Here is a 17462-nt window from a genome sequence, read left to right as displayed (position 1 = left end):
ATCTTTGAATAGTACATCAAGAATATTCCTAGTTCAAGTGTTAGTACTTCTGGAAATGAGTAGTCATTGCTGGTTAGTAGATGTATATTACCGAACCCCGTCTCGAACAGAAACAAGGAGCTTCTTATTCCCGTGAGACCCACGGATCAATTCTAAAATAAATTGGCCACTCTATATTCCATTAGAATTATCTTTTTTTTTTTATAATCGCTTAGGTAATATATATACCCATCTTCGGGGGGCGCTAGTATCTGCGGACGCAAAGCACTGTACTAGGCGAGCGCAACTCTTTTGGCCCAAAATAGCCTTGCGCTGGTTTGCGGCAGAAGTAACCTCTTGGCTCAAGGCCTGCTGTAAAATTTCCGACAACTCCTTCATAGAATCCTACGAGAGTGATTAGAAACTGCCTTGGCCTCTGAATAACTTGGGTGGATCGTATGACTGGGTATTTACCAGGAGTAGATAAAGGCCCTTCTCCCGCTCTAAGCATGCTTGGGCGTTCAGAAAGAGAAAGAGTACGCATTGGAAGGATACGACATCAAGGCTAGAGCAGTGTCTCCCGTTTGGATGCTCGTTGAGTAACTGAATGAGAGTGGACTGGCCATGATCGTTTAGAGAAGGGGTGAACTGGAGGATATCATTCACGATATCGAGAGGAATTCTACAGACGTCGTTAGTCTTTTTCAAGTAGCACACCTTGCAAGAAACACTCGTATGAACTGACATCAAGAGATCTCTCTTAGTTGCACGCTTGACTGCAGGTTGAAGATACGTTATCAGCCTCTGGATAACTGGCGGCTGCTTTGACAAGCGCGTGTCTATCATGTTGCAATGGTTATATCACGGCACTCAAAGCGAAATGGAACAAAATATGGCCATAGATTGAAAATATAATCTATTTGATGGGTAAAGAGACATATGTTTACGCTCCGTGGCATGTCGCAGTGCAAAACTCGCTGGGCAGAATACCATCACAGGGTTCCCAAAGCGTAAGGCGGTGTCCAGTCCACCTCATGTTCATATATCAGGAGAAATGGCTGGACTTGCAACATCATCTCGCAATGCTTCATCAGGAATAATCATACGTCCTTTCCTTGACACAGATAGCAACGTATGCCAATATGGCAATGAGAAAGTCTGCCTATTTCACCTGTCTCTTTATTTGTAGGAGTGATATCGAGGGCAAGAATGAAGAGAAAGACAAGAACTCGTGTATAGCCCAAGCCCCAGGCTAAGCTATACAATCCTCCCCAATCCCATGTTTTGCTATTCAAGGCTATCGGACTGACTCTTTCAGTTAGTCGAAATTAGCCGAATAACGCGCCTTTCAAGCTTCCCAATCTGTGGACCGCTTCAGCCAGCCGACAGATCTGTGCCACTGTGGGTGTAACAGGCCTGCATGGTACAACAGCTGCTAATTAGTTAACCAGTTATGCATGACACTATGCATGAGATTCTGTGGTTGAACAATAACAATACATGTGGAAGATTCCCATTCCTCAGATGTTATTACGGAGTACCTTAGCCCAACTTTTGGCAATATCGCCTCCACGGTCGGGCGGACCAAATAATAACGCTGACAACACTGTGGTCACTTCAAGCTGGGATTCGGGCCTGGATAGCTAGCTACATCGCCAAGACGCTAACCTAGTTACCGTATTCAAGAGTTAACCCGAAGCCGGTGGCCAACCTTCATCCCGGAGGAATCGGGGAGGATTTCGGACGAATATTGGCTTATAAATAAATCTACACTTGGGGCTGACGAGTTTAAAAGATGCCTTGCCTCTTAATACGTCGCCCTAGATGCGAGAGCGGCGGAAATATATATATATATATATATATATATATAACTAATTCGCCAGCACTGCAGTTAACTATACCTATATGACAACTTTCTCGTTTCAGCAAAAGGACCGCCAACACCATGACAATGAAGGAAGCCCCAGAGGGCATGCGCGCCGAGCTTGAAACCCAAGCTTCAATTGATGCAGCATGGGATTCGTCTGCTATCAAACGGCGGCTGTCGTTCAGCCAGCCTGAACCCTCACTTCCAATTCCTCATACGTCGTCGGATAGACAGCATGCAGCAGCTCACGACGAAGCCATTAGCATCGCTGCCCTAGAGGCAGAGAGAAAGGTTATTGCTGAAGAGCCGGAGAAGGAGGCCTTGTTGGAAGAAGAGGAAGAGAAGAAAACAATCCTTTACCTAGCCTACGGCTCGAACATGTGTGCCCAAACATTCCGCAAGACTCGCAAAGTCACACCTCTTTCACAAGCGAACGTCTACGTACCTAATCTTTGCCTCACCTTCGACCTGCCTGGAGTTGCATACCTCGAGCCATGTTTTGCGGGAACACAATATCGCGACCAGAAAACGGGGATGCCGATTTACCCAGGCAAGCCTGCGCAACAAGTCCCAATCGGAAAGGAAGGCCGATGGCTTAAACCCCTCGTTGGAGTTGTATATGAGGTTACAATGAAAGATTACGCACGCATAATAGCTACAGAGGGTGGTGGCTCTTCATACGTGGATGTTGTCGTCGACTGCCATCCGTTTCCTGAAAACTATGACCCAGATGGGCCAGTACCTGATATGCCAGATACGGAACCGTTCATGGCGCATACCCTTCTCTCGCCAGCCACGGCAGGACAGAGCCCCGGCCATTGTCATGAACCAGAAGATGTCAAGAAACCTGCCCAATTGAACCCTGGTTTTAACAGAAGTCGTCCGCACCCCGACTACGCACGACCTTCACCACGATATATGAACCTTCTTATCACAGGCGCGCAGGAGCATGACCTCCCCTCCGAATATCGCAAATACCTCTCTTCTGTCGAGCCTTATCGGCCCACATCCATCATGCAGCGAATCGGCCAAGCTACATTCGGCGTAATGTGGATTCCACCTCTTCTGCTTAGCCTTAGGTTAAATGCATTGTTTGCTAATAAGGACGGTAAAACGCCAGGATGGCTGGCCGCATTCCAGCGTACTTTGTTTGCAGCATCGTGGATGTCATATGACTCTTTTTTCAAGTACATATTCGGAGATGGCGAACGCACCATCCATACTCGCGCTTCCATGGCCAAGTTGGAGTGATTGATGATGTGGTTATTTTTGAGGGACTGTCAATAGATTAGAGATAGGCGTTTTTAGTGGTGCTACGTGTCACTGCTATGTATATATATTAAATAATAATGCTTCTTGAGGTGAGGTGAGACCTAAATAGAGAATTACCATATATATTTCCCAACGTCTACCGAAGGGTTGTAGATGGAGCATAATATCTCCCGAGTTCCCGTAGTTGGGAGGTTGGGATACATTGATAGGGGACGGGTAGCAATTGTCGGCAATACTATATATATTTGAATGAACACTTCTAGTGCCGAGGACTGAGAGGAGCATTGAGAATGACAAAGGGAAAAGTTGTGGTTCTAGACGTGGAAAAAAAAGGAAGAGCACAGTTTATAAATACATAAGATAGGTAATTTCACAAAACTTAGCCCTGATTTTTATGGTCACTCCCCTGTCCTCCCACTCTCTAAAAAACGACGAAGCAGAAAATTGAGAAATGTATCAGGCATGTGTGGCACGAGGAGTTAGGGTACAATCACAAAAAGACTCAGAGGTGGGCGGCTTCGGTGATGGAGATAGCTCTGGATTGTGGGGGTTTCTTCATTCATCGCTTGCCGCCAACTGGTGGGTGGTAGACAATCTTTCTCGTTTTTATGGTGGCCCACTTGTATCGCTTGACCCAGACACTGACGGCAAATAGGGCACTGAGAATCACAACAGCCTTCATACCCATCTTCTTTCGCTCGTCCATCTCGGGTTCGGCGGTCCAGTTGAGGAATTCAGTAACATCCTTGGCCATTTGGGAGGTAGTAGCGGGAGTGCCGTCCTCGTATTCGACAATACCGTCGAACAGAACACGAGCCATAGCAATACCTGTGTGGTTTCCATGTAAGTATATTGAGACCAATGTTGGCGTTCAATTGATGTACGTACCTGTACCGGGGAAGTAGGGATTGAAGTTCAATCCATCTTGGACAGCGGCACCCGCTGGGGGCTCATCAGGATAACCAGTCAAGAGACTGAAGATGTAGTCGCAGCCTCCATGTCTAGCCTTGACAATAAGACTGAGATCTGGGGGCAAGGCACCGTTGTTGGCGGCTCTGGCAGCCTCATCGTTCTTGTATGGAGCTGGAATGTAGTCGGACAGCTTTCCTGGGCGCTTCTCAATTTCACCCTGGTCGTTAGGTTCGGTATCGTACTCATGCTCCTCAGCCATCGCCTTCATCTCATCGACGGTATGCATGACACCAACGAACGATCGCCATGGGACACGGGTGAGAGAATGGCACTGGGCACAGACTTCACGGTAAACGAGGAAACCACGACGAAGGCTATTCAATTAAAATAATCACATTAACTGAGTCCAAATGACACGACAGAGGGATATAAGTATTGAATAAACTTACGCGGCATGATCAAAGGTCTTGAGGAACTTGGTGTGTTCCCAAGGATACTGGGTAGCATGGAGACTTTGATATCACACTGTTAGCAATTGCAGCCCAAAATTATACCATTGCGATGGCAATTGACGAGATATTGTAACCTACCCTTCCTCAGCTGGAGTCATGGCGAATGCTTCATCTCCATAGAGGTGATAGTACCAGGCCATGGAGCCAATGGCGGTGGCCGTGGCAGCCGATGCGGTTAAGGTGAGGTAGAACGGAGATTGTGTTTGCGAGCCAGAAGCTGTGGACGAGGATCTCTGGAACGAAGCGTCAGCAGCAGTCCATTCATTGCCGAGTGTAAACCATCATAGATAGGGCTGCATGCTCGCAACGGCCCGCGCAATGGCTCGCTGGAGGAACGGAGGTGGTGTACCTTTGCAACCTGTCGGAAGCATTGTTTAGAGATGGCCTTCGACGGCACACTCCGCAAGACAGATCGGGCCAACATCCTGAGGGAAGGAGATGTACCCCGATGGACGAAACGGTGAGAGTAGATGGGGTGAGGAGTTGCGATGAATCCGATATATGGGAGTGCGGTTCGCTCTTGAAGGCAGGTCAGACTTTCTTCCTGGTCTTTCGAAACAACTTTGGTGAGCGGTCCCGTGATTGGCTCGCGGCGTCGGGTCGAATCAGCCGCGTCCTCATTGGTCCATCGTGGTCATGTGATGCTGTCCTTTCCTCGTTGTTCCGACGGGCACATGGAGAATTTGATATAAAATTCATTTACTACTCTTTTCCTAGGCCAGATGCTCTTGTCTTCTCCTGTCTTGTCTCCTGTCTTGTCTCCTGTTTTGTCTCCTGTCCTGTCTCCTGTCTTGTCTCCCGCCCGGCCTCATGTTTTGCTCTCAGTTCCTCCTCCACTCCACGCCTTAACGCTGCCAGTGCCTGGTCAGCGGTGCAGACATCATGATTAGTGTGGAGGACGAGCGACAATGCTGGAATCCGCCGAAGTGATCGGCCGCTCAAGCCCTGGAAGCGATTAGCTTACGCCTGGCGATGCCAAAAGTAACATATGGTGTAACTTACAGTGCTCATATGCGCGATATCGGCAAGCTGCTTCGGAACGGATTCTGGAAACATTTGATACCATAACTGCATCCCGCCATAGCTGGGCAGTATAAGAGAGTCAGCTGGCTCGGTAATGTATTTGAGCGGTGTTGTTGGGTCGTTTGGATCAACCGGGACGACATCAAATGTTGATCCCTCGATCAGGCCACAGATACTCAGGCTCTCAAGGCAACTCCTGAATATTTCATATATCCCACTTGCAGATGGTCGTGGGACAAATTGCTTGATATCAACCCGATCAAGGAATGCCGAGTCCTGGCATGATATATGATAACATGTTAGATGGGAGCTTCGTTGCATTATACATGGGGGGGGGGGGGGGGGGGGGGGGGGGGGGGCTTGCCTACCAGCGCAGTGAGAAGGTTGCTTGTGCAAAGTACAACTACATTAGAGTGGTGTCTCAGCCGATCTAATGCCGTAAGAAGCGAATTGACGGCCCTCATCGCATCTAGCGGGTCATTCCCACTCAACGTTTGCTCTCTTCTGGCAGTCATAGTCTCCACCTCGTCAATGAAGACACAGACGAGTGTATCGGGCTCGTCCTCTAGCATGCTTTCGATATTGCTAAACATTTTGGCCACTAGCTTTCCACTTTCACTAAAAAATTTACTTCCCAGGGAATGAGCGTTGATTTCGACCAATTTGCTTTGCGGAAACTGCCTCCCCAGGCGGATTGCCAGTTTTTGGGCCAGTGAGCGGCTAAATATGGTTAACGATAATTCATCCCTCCTTGATAAGTCGTGATTAGAACATACCAGAGACTTGTCTTTCCTGTCCCCGGAGGCCCATAGAGGAGAATAAGGCGGTTCCAGCTGATGGTCCAAGGGCCAAGCTTACGCCACGAAAACCCAACTTGTAGCTGGCTGTTAGTTTACATCAACTATTAATACAGCTGGGCGGGGTACTAACGCATACGACTAATTGCATGGAGCAAGTTTGACGGGATCGGCTGGTCAAATAGAAGTCTAGAGAGTTAATACAGGAATACAACCGAGCCTCTGGTGTATCTTACGATTCCCAAATACCATCTAACTCCTTGTTTGGCAGCGATATTATGCGTGCTTGGGGTGAATCTTCTTCTTGTTTCTCACTGCCTTGATCCTGTAACGGGTTTGTATCAGGTTCGTTTGAACGAAGCTGGTATGCTTGGACGTCAAGATTAACACAGTCTAATTGAAAGGCTTCGCTTTCGCCTTGTTGGCCAGAACACTCTATCACCTTGATCGAATCAAGGTACGTGGAGTGAGCACCACTGAAGCCATCTGTAGGTAGGTCATACATTAGCTTCTCCAGAATACGGCTTAAGAGGTAGTGAGGAGGGATATCCTCACCGAAGGTCTTTATTTCCTGCCCCAGGCTCAGCACGGCAAAGTTGTCACTAAGCCACTTCGTTACTTCGTCTCGAACCTATGGCCGCACGGGTGTCTGGGTTAGCAAGCGAGGCCCTGGTATATCAAGCTGAAAGCTGCATACAATATCAGTTCTCAAGATGATTCCGCCGTCCACGCTACTCATCCTTGCTTCAACGTGGAGCACCGGTGTGTTGACTGTCTTTACTTGTACTGAACGTCCCATTTTACTGCCTGGTCAAACGTCTGTGGGCAACGGCCCATAGAACAAGAGAAAACTGTATTACGGTATGCGTGTTGAGGGTGAATATGATGTACAGCCTCAATTAATACACGATGTAAAGGAAGAATCACGACTTTTTGATACATTCCAAAGGTTCAGGCAGAATACCGTTTTGGTCACCGCTTTCAGTATGTCGATTGTACTACTACATATACAAATATACCAGAGGAATACGTCTATATAATTCGAGAACAAAATAATAAAATTCTCATTAGCTATAACTATAAGATTCACTCTAGATATCCTACCTGTTTCCCTTGCATATAGGACGCTCCTGGAAACAAACTCATCACGTGAGCTAACTCGGATAAAAGGATCGCGATAACGATTTGTATCAGCGAGCACTCCGTATCATATGAACGCCTATTCGAGCGACAAGGGACCAACACCACTACCAACATCGAGTGGATTGGGGGAGTTTGAGCGTTGTTCAGAAGCTGTGGGAGCCTCGCATCATCCGGATAACATGGCTGCCTGAGCCTCTAGCCTCCAACTGATCCTCTTAACACGATTGCTCGTTTAACCGGGGGTTTGCTGCCGACAGCCTCTAAACGACGCCTGCTTCTTATGCTCGCTATTTCAACAAATGGGGTGCAACTGAATGAGATAACTTTATCCGTATCTTTTCCGCCAACGAATCTACATGATCATATTATCCGAGGACCAGCATGGCAAGCTCGATCAAGCAGAGGCCGTCTTCCAAGGCGCCGCCTCGCGCACCCCGCAAGGATGTTCTCGCACCGTTAAAGCTGGCGCAGATTGAAGTGCTGAAACCTGTGCTTCCTGCTGGTAGGCAATGCCAACTACCCGCATATCTTCCTCTGGTATCTCTGATACTAACGTAGAATAGAAATTATGGCCTCAATCCTTGACTACCTCCCTCCTCTAGACCTTATAAGTGTGGCGAAGACGTCAAAACGTATGCATGAGATGGTATACGATGACACAAGATGGGTCAGGCTCCTGAGACAAATAGGCTGCTGGAATGAGGTGGAAGCAAGAAGTTCCGCGGAAGGCTCAGAGAAGGACGCTGATCGCCCGCCTAGTAGAAGACCACAGTCCAGGCCTTCAACGGCTAAAGAGGAGATCCATAAATCTAACGGACATATAACGGATTCTAGTGGATTTGATGTCGTTGAGTTTAATGCGGAGGTGGAAGCTGAAATCACCGGTCCACTTGCAGCTCTCCGAGACGCTCGCTCTATTCGAGGAAGAGCAAGAGAAGAATACGGTAAAATCCATGAGTCCCTAAACCCTTTCTATCAAGACATTGTCAAAACCGAAGGTTCCACCGATTCTTTAGTTTTCAAGTCTTATGATAAACCTGAACAGCAAGCTCTATTGCTATCACAGCTACAACATTTCTCAAATGCTGATATAGGCCTCGGATCCGGGATACGCAGGCAAAAGTTGGCTGATATTGTATCTGTCTTTGAAAAGGCTGCTTTACGCGAGTTTAAGCAGGGATATGAAAACGGAGACGTTGATAATTTAATGCAGCGATATGCCCATGTCTTGACGACTCTCAACGGTGGCGGAGCTGCCGTTGAATTACTCATCCATCAAAATCATATAATCACACGGAAATCGGATTTTGGGAGTCCAATGGATGGTTTTGATGCAGATTCAGGCACTGTGTCTCTTGATCACACTCATGCTTTCTTAACCAGGCTCAGTGTGGCATTCAATGAAGAGGCCTCCTGTATAAATCGATGTTTTGCAAACGGTCCAAACGTATCATCCCTTTTCCTGGAGCGGATGTGTAAAGATATATTATCGCCATATTTTATTCCGCTGCTCGACCTCCTCCAGTCTACGAATAAGGCAGCCTATATCCAGACATTACCGGGGACTTTTGCCCAATCGCTCAACTTCATTCGCGAGCTGAACCCAATCCAAGTCTCCAAGGATCAATTCGAGGAGCTAGCTCGACAAGCTATTGAGCGGACCTTCGAACCACATGTCGACTTGTATCTCGCTGAAGAATTGGATCAGTTCCGATCACATTCTGACTCCATTGTAGGAGATTGGGATAGACAGTTATCCGAGCAAGCTGCCACCACGGAGTCACTATACATGTCTAACATTCACAATAGGCAGGCTGATAAGAGGGACTTTCTAAGCTCATTTACGAAAGTGATCATGGCCCCAGTGAATATGATTCCAAGCTTTTATAAAGCACCGGAAGCTAAGAAGGACGGAACAGAAAAATTATCAGCTAAGAGCACACAACCTTCGAATCGTTCATCCACTCTCCTTTCGCCTCCCACTCCCGTCACACCAACAGAACTTCCTACCACAGAATTTGCAGCTAAGGCTGCAATTATGAATTCCAAATTCGAGGGAATCCGCAGTCTATTTAGCATCGAAGTCGCACTTAACCTGGTTCATGCTGCTAAGTCAAGCCTGGAGAGGACGGCACAATTTGTGGGCCTAAAGGGGGAACTAGGAAAATCTGCACAGGCACAATGTGAAGCCATTTTTGTCTCCTTGCTAGACAGTCTTGGTCATCGCCATGTCATTGCTGGCTTTGACCGAGCAGTCAACCACCTTTCTGAGTATCGCCCTCGTCAGCAAGCCGAACAGGAGAAGTCGGGTGTTGAGCCCCTCGTTACGTTCCTCGAGCTAGTTAATGTGGGCGACTTAATTCTACAGATGGTGGATGTGTTCTACGAACAGGAACTGATTGCAGCTGGCTTAACGGATCGAAGCGACTTCCTTGACCCTGCCGTCAAGGAGAAAAGGAAATTCGAACAGAAGCTTGATGAACGGGTTGCCGCAGGACTTAATAAAGGAATCGGCGTACTAATGGACGAGGTGGAATATCTATTAGCTACCAAACAATCGGTGGGGGATTTCCACCCTGAATTAGTCGATCCAGCCCAGAGAACTTCAGATATCGGCCCCAGTGATGCAGCTAAAGCAGTTGTTCAAGTTATCTCCTCCCACACGAGAATGTTGGTTGGTGGAACAGATAAGAGCACATTGGATGTGTTCAACCAGGAGATTGGCCTCCGCCTTTTTACCGCGCTTTGTAAACATATCAAGCGCCATCGAATTAGTATAGAAGGCTCCATCAAGCTCATAAGGTATGACATGATCCCTGATCCCATCTAGTACCAAAGAACGTAACACTAACACCGGTGAATAGTGATATGAATCACTATTTTGGGCTTATACAGTCGATGAGAAACGCGGAACTCCCACTTTATTTTAAAGCCTTGAGAGAGCTATCCCAAGTTTACCTGATTGACACTGCAGACTCAAAGGAGATGGCCTCTATTATCTCCGATGCTAGTCGTTTCCATGGGATCTTCCGCGCTGAGGAGGCTTACGAATTTGCTGAACGACGAGCCGATTGGTATCAAGTCAAAAACAGCGTCGAGAAGGCCATGTATGGCGTAGGATGCACCGTGATGTAACTCAGTTGTTAGTCTTTCATCAAATCATCGATTATTGTGCCTCTATTTGGGGTTTTGGAAGATGGTCATACCCAAGCCCCCAGTGCAACCAAAGTCCGGGACAATGATAACCATATCATTGGCGATACTAACTATATATCGCACTCTTTCTATCTATGTGACAACACACTCAGAGTTTACATAATAACGACTCCTACCCGTGAGCAGGCTTGCCGCCTAGCTCAAACCTTCCCACACTTAAAACGAATGAATCGTTTCAACTGCCGCCCGCATGGTATCATATAGGTGATTAAAGACCGCATTGTTTGGATATCCCTCTCTGACACCCACCATAAAGTGGCCAAAAAAAAAAATGCCTAAGAAGCTAAGCCGCCCCGTCTGTGCAAAGCCAGCAAGGCGAGTTTTCCTCGGCTTTTTTGCATTGAAGATAATTATAGAACGTATATATTTGAATAGAGCTATACTGAAGATATTTAAATCTATCAACGTTAGATTTCCCCTTCATCCCACGCGACATAACGGTGATATCATCAATAACACCCTGAGCTATTCCTACTACAATGGTAGCTAAATACATGGGTTTACTACTATTTTTGCAAACAATTTCTGCCATAAGCCCTACTGTTATCACAATCTATGTAAAGCCCTCGTCGCCACCGATACCCCCGTCAGATGTCTCGGATATCCAATTTCGAGAAAACGTACTAAAGACTTCTAATCGGTATCGATCGGAGCACAATGCTATTGATTTGCGATGGAACAATACCCTGGCACAAACCGCATCAGACTGGGCAAAGAAATGTCGATGGAAACATTCCGTATGCATTACCCTTTCCATACTTCATATCTAAGACGACACGGGGCTTATCATATTATAGGGATCAGGTCTAGGCGAAAACTTAGCATATGGGTATGCGAATGCCTCATCTGCTGTAAAAGCATGGGGCGATGAACGAGACATCTACAACTTCAGAAAGCCGACTGGATTTTCGAAGAAGACTGGTCATTTTACGCAGCTCGTATGGAAAGGTACCATAAGTGTGGGATGTGGAAGAGTCAAATGCAATCCTAGAGTCGGTAATAAGAGGAAAGACGAGGAGGTTAATGGCTGGTATATTGTCTGTGAATACTGGCCTCCTGGGAATGTGGTGTCAACGGATGGTGATTTCTTTCGAGCGAATGTTCAGCCTACCATTCATGTAAGTAAAGCGAGACATATTCGGAGATCCGAGGTTTTATATTTGGTTATAATGTTATTTGCAACGCTTATTGGACTAAATATAACGTTATGATTATGTATGATCAGAACCATTGTCGTTACATTCATAAACTGAAGGGGATATTCTATTCTGTATAAACTGAGTAACCAAAGAATTGAAACATTTAAACCTACGCTGGAGTAATTGTAAACAACCAACGGACATGAAAGGTATAGGTGATCGTGAAAAATATTAATGTCGCCAGATACGGACCACCTTATCCCTTCCCCCACTTCCCACCTTTTCACCATCAGGGCTCCAGTCGACTGCATATACCTCATCTTGATGGCCGGGTAAATCCATTTTCATTTTCCCGGTTCGAATATCCCATATTTTCAGAGTTGTGTCCTTGGAAGACGAAACAAGAAGTCTAGAGTCTGCAGAAAAGCAACATTGGTATACGGGGCCAACATGGCCACGAAGGGAAAATATAAATCTTGAGGGTAGAGCGTTAGAACAGTATCATACATAGGGTAATATAGATATAGAGAGGGAATACGTACTTTCCATCTCGAGCATTCCACAGTTTAACATGATTATCAAAACTAGCAGAAGCGATATATGCACCGTCCGGAGAGAAGGTGACGTGGTTGACTTCTTTTTGATGTCCAAGCATTCGGGCCACAGGCTTATTTGAGGAAGCTGGATCCCATAGAAACATTGTGAAATCGTCACTAGCAGAGACTAACCTTTCAGATACCTTGTTATTGACGGTGGCAGCTTTTTCGAATCTCTCCTTTGCTAACTTCACTTTGTCTTCTTCCTTCTCGGGTGCTTTTTGATTGTGCTCGTTGTATGAGGTACGGAGAACGAAATCGGTGGATAGAGCCAGATGGTTGATCCGGTGAGTATGAGAGGATAGCGTTTGTATCAAACTTCCATCCTCTGGGTGCCATATTTTGATGGTCTTATCGTGGGAGGAGGTATAAATCTTACCAAGGCCACCCCATCGAACGCAGGATACGGAACCCTTATGTCCGGTTAATACGCTCTCAATTCGTCTAGACACCGTATCCCATATTCTAACAGTCGAATCTTTTGATGCTGATGCTAGTCTGGGTTTCCCAGGGCTCTGTAGGTGATACGGTTCCCATGCAAGGCTCATGATCCATTTTGAATGTCCTTTCATGGGGCCTCCTAACGCTTGGCCAGTTTGAGGATCCCATAGTCTGACGGTATTATCCATACTTCCAGTGGCTATTATCTTATCGTTGGGTGACCAACTCACAGCCAGAACCCAGCTGGAATGTCCTTTAAGAGTGTGCAACGGTGTCCCAGTATCACAGTCCCATATACGTGCTGTTGAATCGCCACTTCCCGATACCATTCGTGAAGATGAGGATGAAGCAAAAGATGTCGCTAATATAGCTTCTCCATGTCCTACTATTGATGCCGAGCATCGGGATGCAGCCTTGACACGGAACACAGCCTGCGGTGTATATTGTAGGTGTATAATGTCTTCAGTGGTCTTTATACCAGGTTGGAGTAGAGAATGGTACAAGTCAGATGAGATATCAACTAGATTGCCATCCTTATCGTCTTCCTTATACGCAAATCGATAAGGGATCCTTTCATCGTCATCCTGTCATAGCGTCAGTTGCGAAGCATAATCAAAACGCCCATAAGATGTACCTACATTGCCCTGAAGGGTATTCAGCAGTATTTCCAAATTCCTCACTGTGGCATCACCTAACGGAACAGCTACAGCCGGCCCAGAGGCACTTCCAGTAGACTGGTCAAAAAATTGAACTCGGACGCTTCCCAGGTTCTCTGGGATTGAATCAACCTCCTGCTGTTCCCGGGCTTTCTCGTCAATCTCGCGTCGCTGGCGTTTGCTAGGTGGGGGTAGTACTGTCGCCATTTTTTTTTTTCGGGTGCTGCTAACCCTTCTCTCTGATAGCAATCCGATCAAAGAGCTCTATAAACAAGGCCTCTGAATAACTTTACAGAAAAAATGCTCCCACTAAAACTATTTTGAGTTTATCTTATCTACATAAATCACGTGGAGATAAGATGTGGTTATATAAGCCGGTCCCAATACGGCGAAAGCGACGTTCACGGCATCAACGACAACGACAAGAGACCAGCATTGCTCGCGAGTTGGAGTTTGTGTCAGTAGATGAAACGGATGGAAATTGCGGCTTGCAGATGAACTTCGCGATACAATCATTTCTCTCTGCTGAAAATGTCATACCGCACCCCATCTACTTCCCTTTACCCCGATACCTCGGAAACCAGGTCAACACGTCCAACCACAGGCAGAACTGTCGCTGGGGGGCATCGAGGAACTCGGCCAGTAACGGCAGCTACAAGTGTGCCATCCCAGGAAATCATTTGTGCAATAAGTGAATCTAGGGGTATCTCTCCGGCTGTTGGGTTAGCCTTTGTCAACCTCTCTACTTCAGAAGCCGTTCTTTCTCAAATCTGTGACAGCCAGACCTATGCCAGGACGGTGCATAAACTGGCTGTATTTGAGCCCACTGAAGTGCTGTTTATGAAAACGGCAAAGGAATCCCTCTCAAAACTATATGCAATTGTGGAGGAAAATCTTCCACATATCCGGATCACTGCCATCGAGAGGAAGTACTGGTCTGAGCAAAACGGCCATGATTATGTTGAGCGGCTGGCCTTTAAAGAAGACATAGAATCCATCAAAATGGCTTTAGAAGGCAGTTACTTTTCCGCCTGTTGCTTTGCAGCTGTAGGCCAAGCTAATACACCTCTCCCTACAAGCAGTTTTAACTAACCTATCTTCAAGGCCCTGACTTACATCGAGCTTGAACTCTCGATGACTTTCACTTCCCATTCTCTTCGTCTAAGATACGAGCCGTCAGAAGGATCTATGATGATAGACTTAGCTACTATTGTCTCGCTAGAACTTATTCAAAATCTACAAAACTCAAAGTCCAGGGATTGCCTATTTGGGCTCCTCAACGAAACGCACACCCCAATGGGCTCTAGATTGCTGCGAAGCAATGTGTTACAGCCTTCTACGGAGCGCGCTAAACTGATCACTAGATATGATGCCGTCGAAGAGTTATCAACTAATGAGGGGATGTTCTTTGCTATCAGACAAGGTTTGTCTTGCCACCAAGCCAACCTCTTGATTTAGGAAGCTAAGGGATAATTTTCAGCCCTTAAATCCTTTGTTGATTCAGACAGAGTACTTACGGCTGTGGGTAACGTCTTTGAAACCCCAATATAGATTATTGCTAACCTGAATTTAGTTGACTGTTGTACCAACCAAGCCAAGCTTCTCGTTTGCCGAGCAATCCATCAACAATGTGATAATGTTGAAGACATTTGTGTCTTCGATAAGACCTGTATATGATGCTTTGGCTGGTGCGAGAAGCAGTCTTCTGGAGACAATACGTAATGCAAGTGGACTAGCTCTATTGAACTATATAACTCGATTCCTCATGGATTAACCGATTAGAAACCAGCTATGCTCACCAAGCTGCTATGAGCCCGTTGAATTACTTCTCAAAGAAACTCTCAATGACGATGTGAGGTATCAGTCCAGTGCTCTGGATCTACGTAACCACAGAACCTATGCAGTCAAGGTATGTATTTGCATTTTTTCGAATTCGTCTTATGATTCTGATCACTTAGGCCGGAGTAAACAACCTCCTCGACGTTGCGAGACAAACCTACAAAGAAGCCAATGATGATGTAGCAGAACTATCCGCACGCCTTACTGGTAAGTTCTTCTTACCCTTTAATTAATCCGGACACTAAGATGTACAGAGGAGCATGATATCCCATTAGATTTGAGATTCGAATCTGCTCGCCATTATTACTTTCGTGTGCGATCTTCCAGTCTCCAGGATACCCCATTACCTGACGTCTTCATCAATGTGTATCGAAGGAAGGCATACGTGGAATTCCAAACACTTGACCTTCTTAAGATGAATCAAAAGATAACCGACTCCCATAATGAAGTTATCAGCATGAGCGATCGAAGCATCCAAGAGCTAATAGATGACGTTCGATCGCAAATTTCCAGCTTGTTTCGTATTAGCGAAGCGATTGCTATGCTTGATATGATGGCAGCTTTCGCTTACCTCCAAAACATGCAAGATTATGTACGCCCTGAACTAACTGACACGGTAGCCATCAAGGCTGGGAGGCATCCTATCCGAGAGAAAATCCATTCAACAAAATATATCCCCAATGATGTTTATGCTTCCCAACAGTCCCGGTTTCAGATTATAACTGGCTGTAATATGAGCGGGAAAAGCACGTATATTCGATCGCTCGCTCTGATGACGGTAATGGCACAAATTGGGAGTTCAGTCCCTGCTCAGTATGCCTCATTTCCTATTGTGCATCAACTATTCGCTCGCGTCTCAACGGACGATAACCAAGTTACCAATGTGTCGACTTTCTCAACCGAGATGAGAGAAATGGCGTTTATTTTGCGGAATATCGATGCAAAAAGTATGGTTATTATAGACGAACTAGGTCGCGGGACTGCTTCTGCTGATGGACTTGCTATTTCTATTGCCATAGCTGAAGCTCTCGTGGAAACTCATGCCCTAGTCTGGTTTACTACTCACTTTCACGATTTGCCGCGTATCATGGAGCACCGCACCGGAGTTATCAATCTGCATCTTGCTGTCGATATGTCTGATCCAAGGTCCAAAATAACGATGCTCTACAAGATTGTTGATGGCTACGTACAAGAACAACATTATGGTCTGGCGCTCGCCAGGATCTTTTGTCTACCTCCTTACCTTATAGCGGTTGCTGAGAAAGTATCGACTCAACTTACTCTTGTTGCCCGGGACCGAATCATATCCTCTGCAGCTATTTCACTAGCTAAGCGACGTCGACTTCTGCTAACTTTGCGAGAACAGCTGCTACAAGCCCGCGATGGGGTCATGGAAAGCGAAGAGCTCAGACAATGGCTCCTTCGACTCCAGGGGGAATTTACTTTACGAATGATGGATATTGAAGCAGAAGCGGAAGCGCAAGCCGCTACTGCGGGAGGTAAAGACGCCACGCCCCAATGTGAACAAATTGAAGTTTCAGGAGAGTTCGATCCAATAATGGAGGGTATATCGCCTCATGGCACCAGCCCATCTCTCCCTACAAATCCGACTATTAACCGTAGACGTCTTGGATCTGCGTGTGTCGGACAATCCTCGGGGAATAGTGACTTGCTTTTTTATAGCGAAGTTGAACGTCGATCAGATGTTATGTCTACATGTTCTTCAGACGAGTAGTCTATGTTTCTGTGTGATTATGGGTTGAAATCACAACCTCGTCTATTCACTAAACTGAAAAGTGACCCTTTACGGTTAACTAGTTCAAGAGGCAAGCACTTCGAAGAGATTTGCTATATGGTGCTGTTCGGGTTTGCATTCGATAGGGGTTATTTTTAACCGTCGCAAACGTTTTATAATTCCCGAGGGAATATAATTTACACCTTTTCTTTTAATTGAAACGTTTAACCAGACGGTACGGAGGTTTTTAATGAAGGTCTAATATAGTACTTATCACAAAGGTAATTCATATTACATGCTTAAAAGGTCACAAAACACCCCCTTTTCCCCTATTC

General features: G+C 46.2%; 5 protein-coding genes across 5 annotated transcripts; 3 read left to right on the top strand and 2 right to left on the bottom strand.

The window, feature by feature from the left end:
• Window positions 1-1924: 1924 nt before the first annotated feature.
• GIQ15_03083 (GliK) lies at window positions 1925-3097 on the top strand (the record flags this gene model as incomplete). The annotated part of the gene is made up of 1 exon (XM_033550500.1): window positions 1925-3097. The coding sequence occupies one exon, from the start codon at window positions 1925-1927 to the stop codon at window positions 3095-3097; it is 1173 nt and encodes a 390-aa protein (XP_033407661.1).
• A 580-nt stretch (window positions 3098-3677) lies between these two features.
• Window positions 3678-7101, bottom strand: GIQ15_03082 (cytochrome c1, heme protein; the record flags this gene model as incomplete). The annotated part of the gene is made up of 11 exons (XM_033550499.1): window positions 3678-3946; window positions 4007-4404; window positions 4480-4542; window positions 4621-4775; window positions 4987-5059; window positions 5246-5487; window positions 5545-5841; window positions 5934-6285; window positions 6342-6449; window positions 6599-6993; window positions 7060-7101. 11 exons carry the CDS (start codon window positions 7099-7101, stop codon window positions 3678-3680), a joined length of 2394 nt encoding a protein of 797 aa, XP_033407660.1.
• A 785-nt stretch (window positions 7102-7886) lies between these two features.
• Window positions 7887-10640, top strand: GIQ15_03081 (F-box domain-containing protein; the record flags this gene model as incomplete). The annotated part of the gene is made up of 3 exons (XM_033550498.1): window positions 7887-8007; window positions 8069-10307; window positions 10370-10640. The coding sequence occupies 3 exons, from the start codon at window positions 7887-7889 to the stop codon at window positions 10638-10640; spliced, it is 2631 nt and encodes an 876-aa protein (XP_033407659.1).
• Window positions 10641-12091: 1451 nt separating this feature from the next.
• Window positions 12092-13760, bottom strand: GIQ15_03080 (WD repeat protein; the record flags this gene model as incomplete). Its single annotated transcript, XM_033550497.1, has 3 exons — window positions 12092-12269; window positions 12403-13481; window positions 13536-13760. 3 exons carry the CDS (start codon window positions 13758-13760, stop codon window positions 12092-12094), a joined length of 1482 nt encoding a protein of 493 aa, XP_033407658.1.
• A 152-nt stretch (window positions 13761-13912) lies between these two features.
• Window positions 13913-17127, top strand: GIQ15_03079 (MutS protein; the record flags this gene model as incomplete). Its single annotated transcript, XM_033550496.1, has 6 exons — window positions 13913-14211; window positions 14255-14600; window positions 14658-14976; window positions 15389-15462; window positions 15512-15599; window positions 15647-17127. 6 exons carry the CDS (start codon window positions 13913-13915, stop codon window positions 17125-17127), a joined length of 2607 nt encoding a protein of 868 aa, XP_033407657.1.
• Between the last annotated feature and the right edge of the window lie 335 nt (window positions 17128-17462).

The sequence above is a fragment of the Arthroderma uncinatum genome (assembly GCF_011692745.1).
Source record: "Arthroderma uncinatum strain CBS 119779 chromosome Unknown scaffold2, whole genome shotgun sequence".
Lineage (NCBI taxonomy): Eukaryota > Fungi > Ascomycota > Eurotiomycetes > Onygenales > Arthrodermataceae > Arthroderma > Arthroderma uncinatum.
This window is presented reverse-complemented; position numbering and strand designations above follow the sequence as displayed.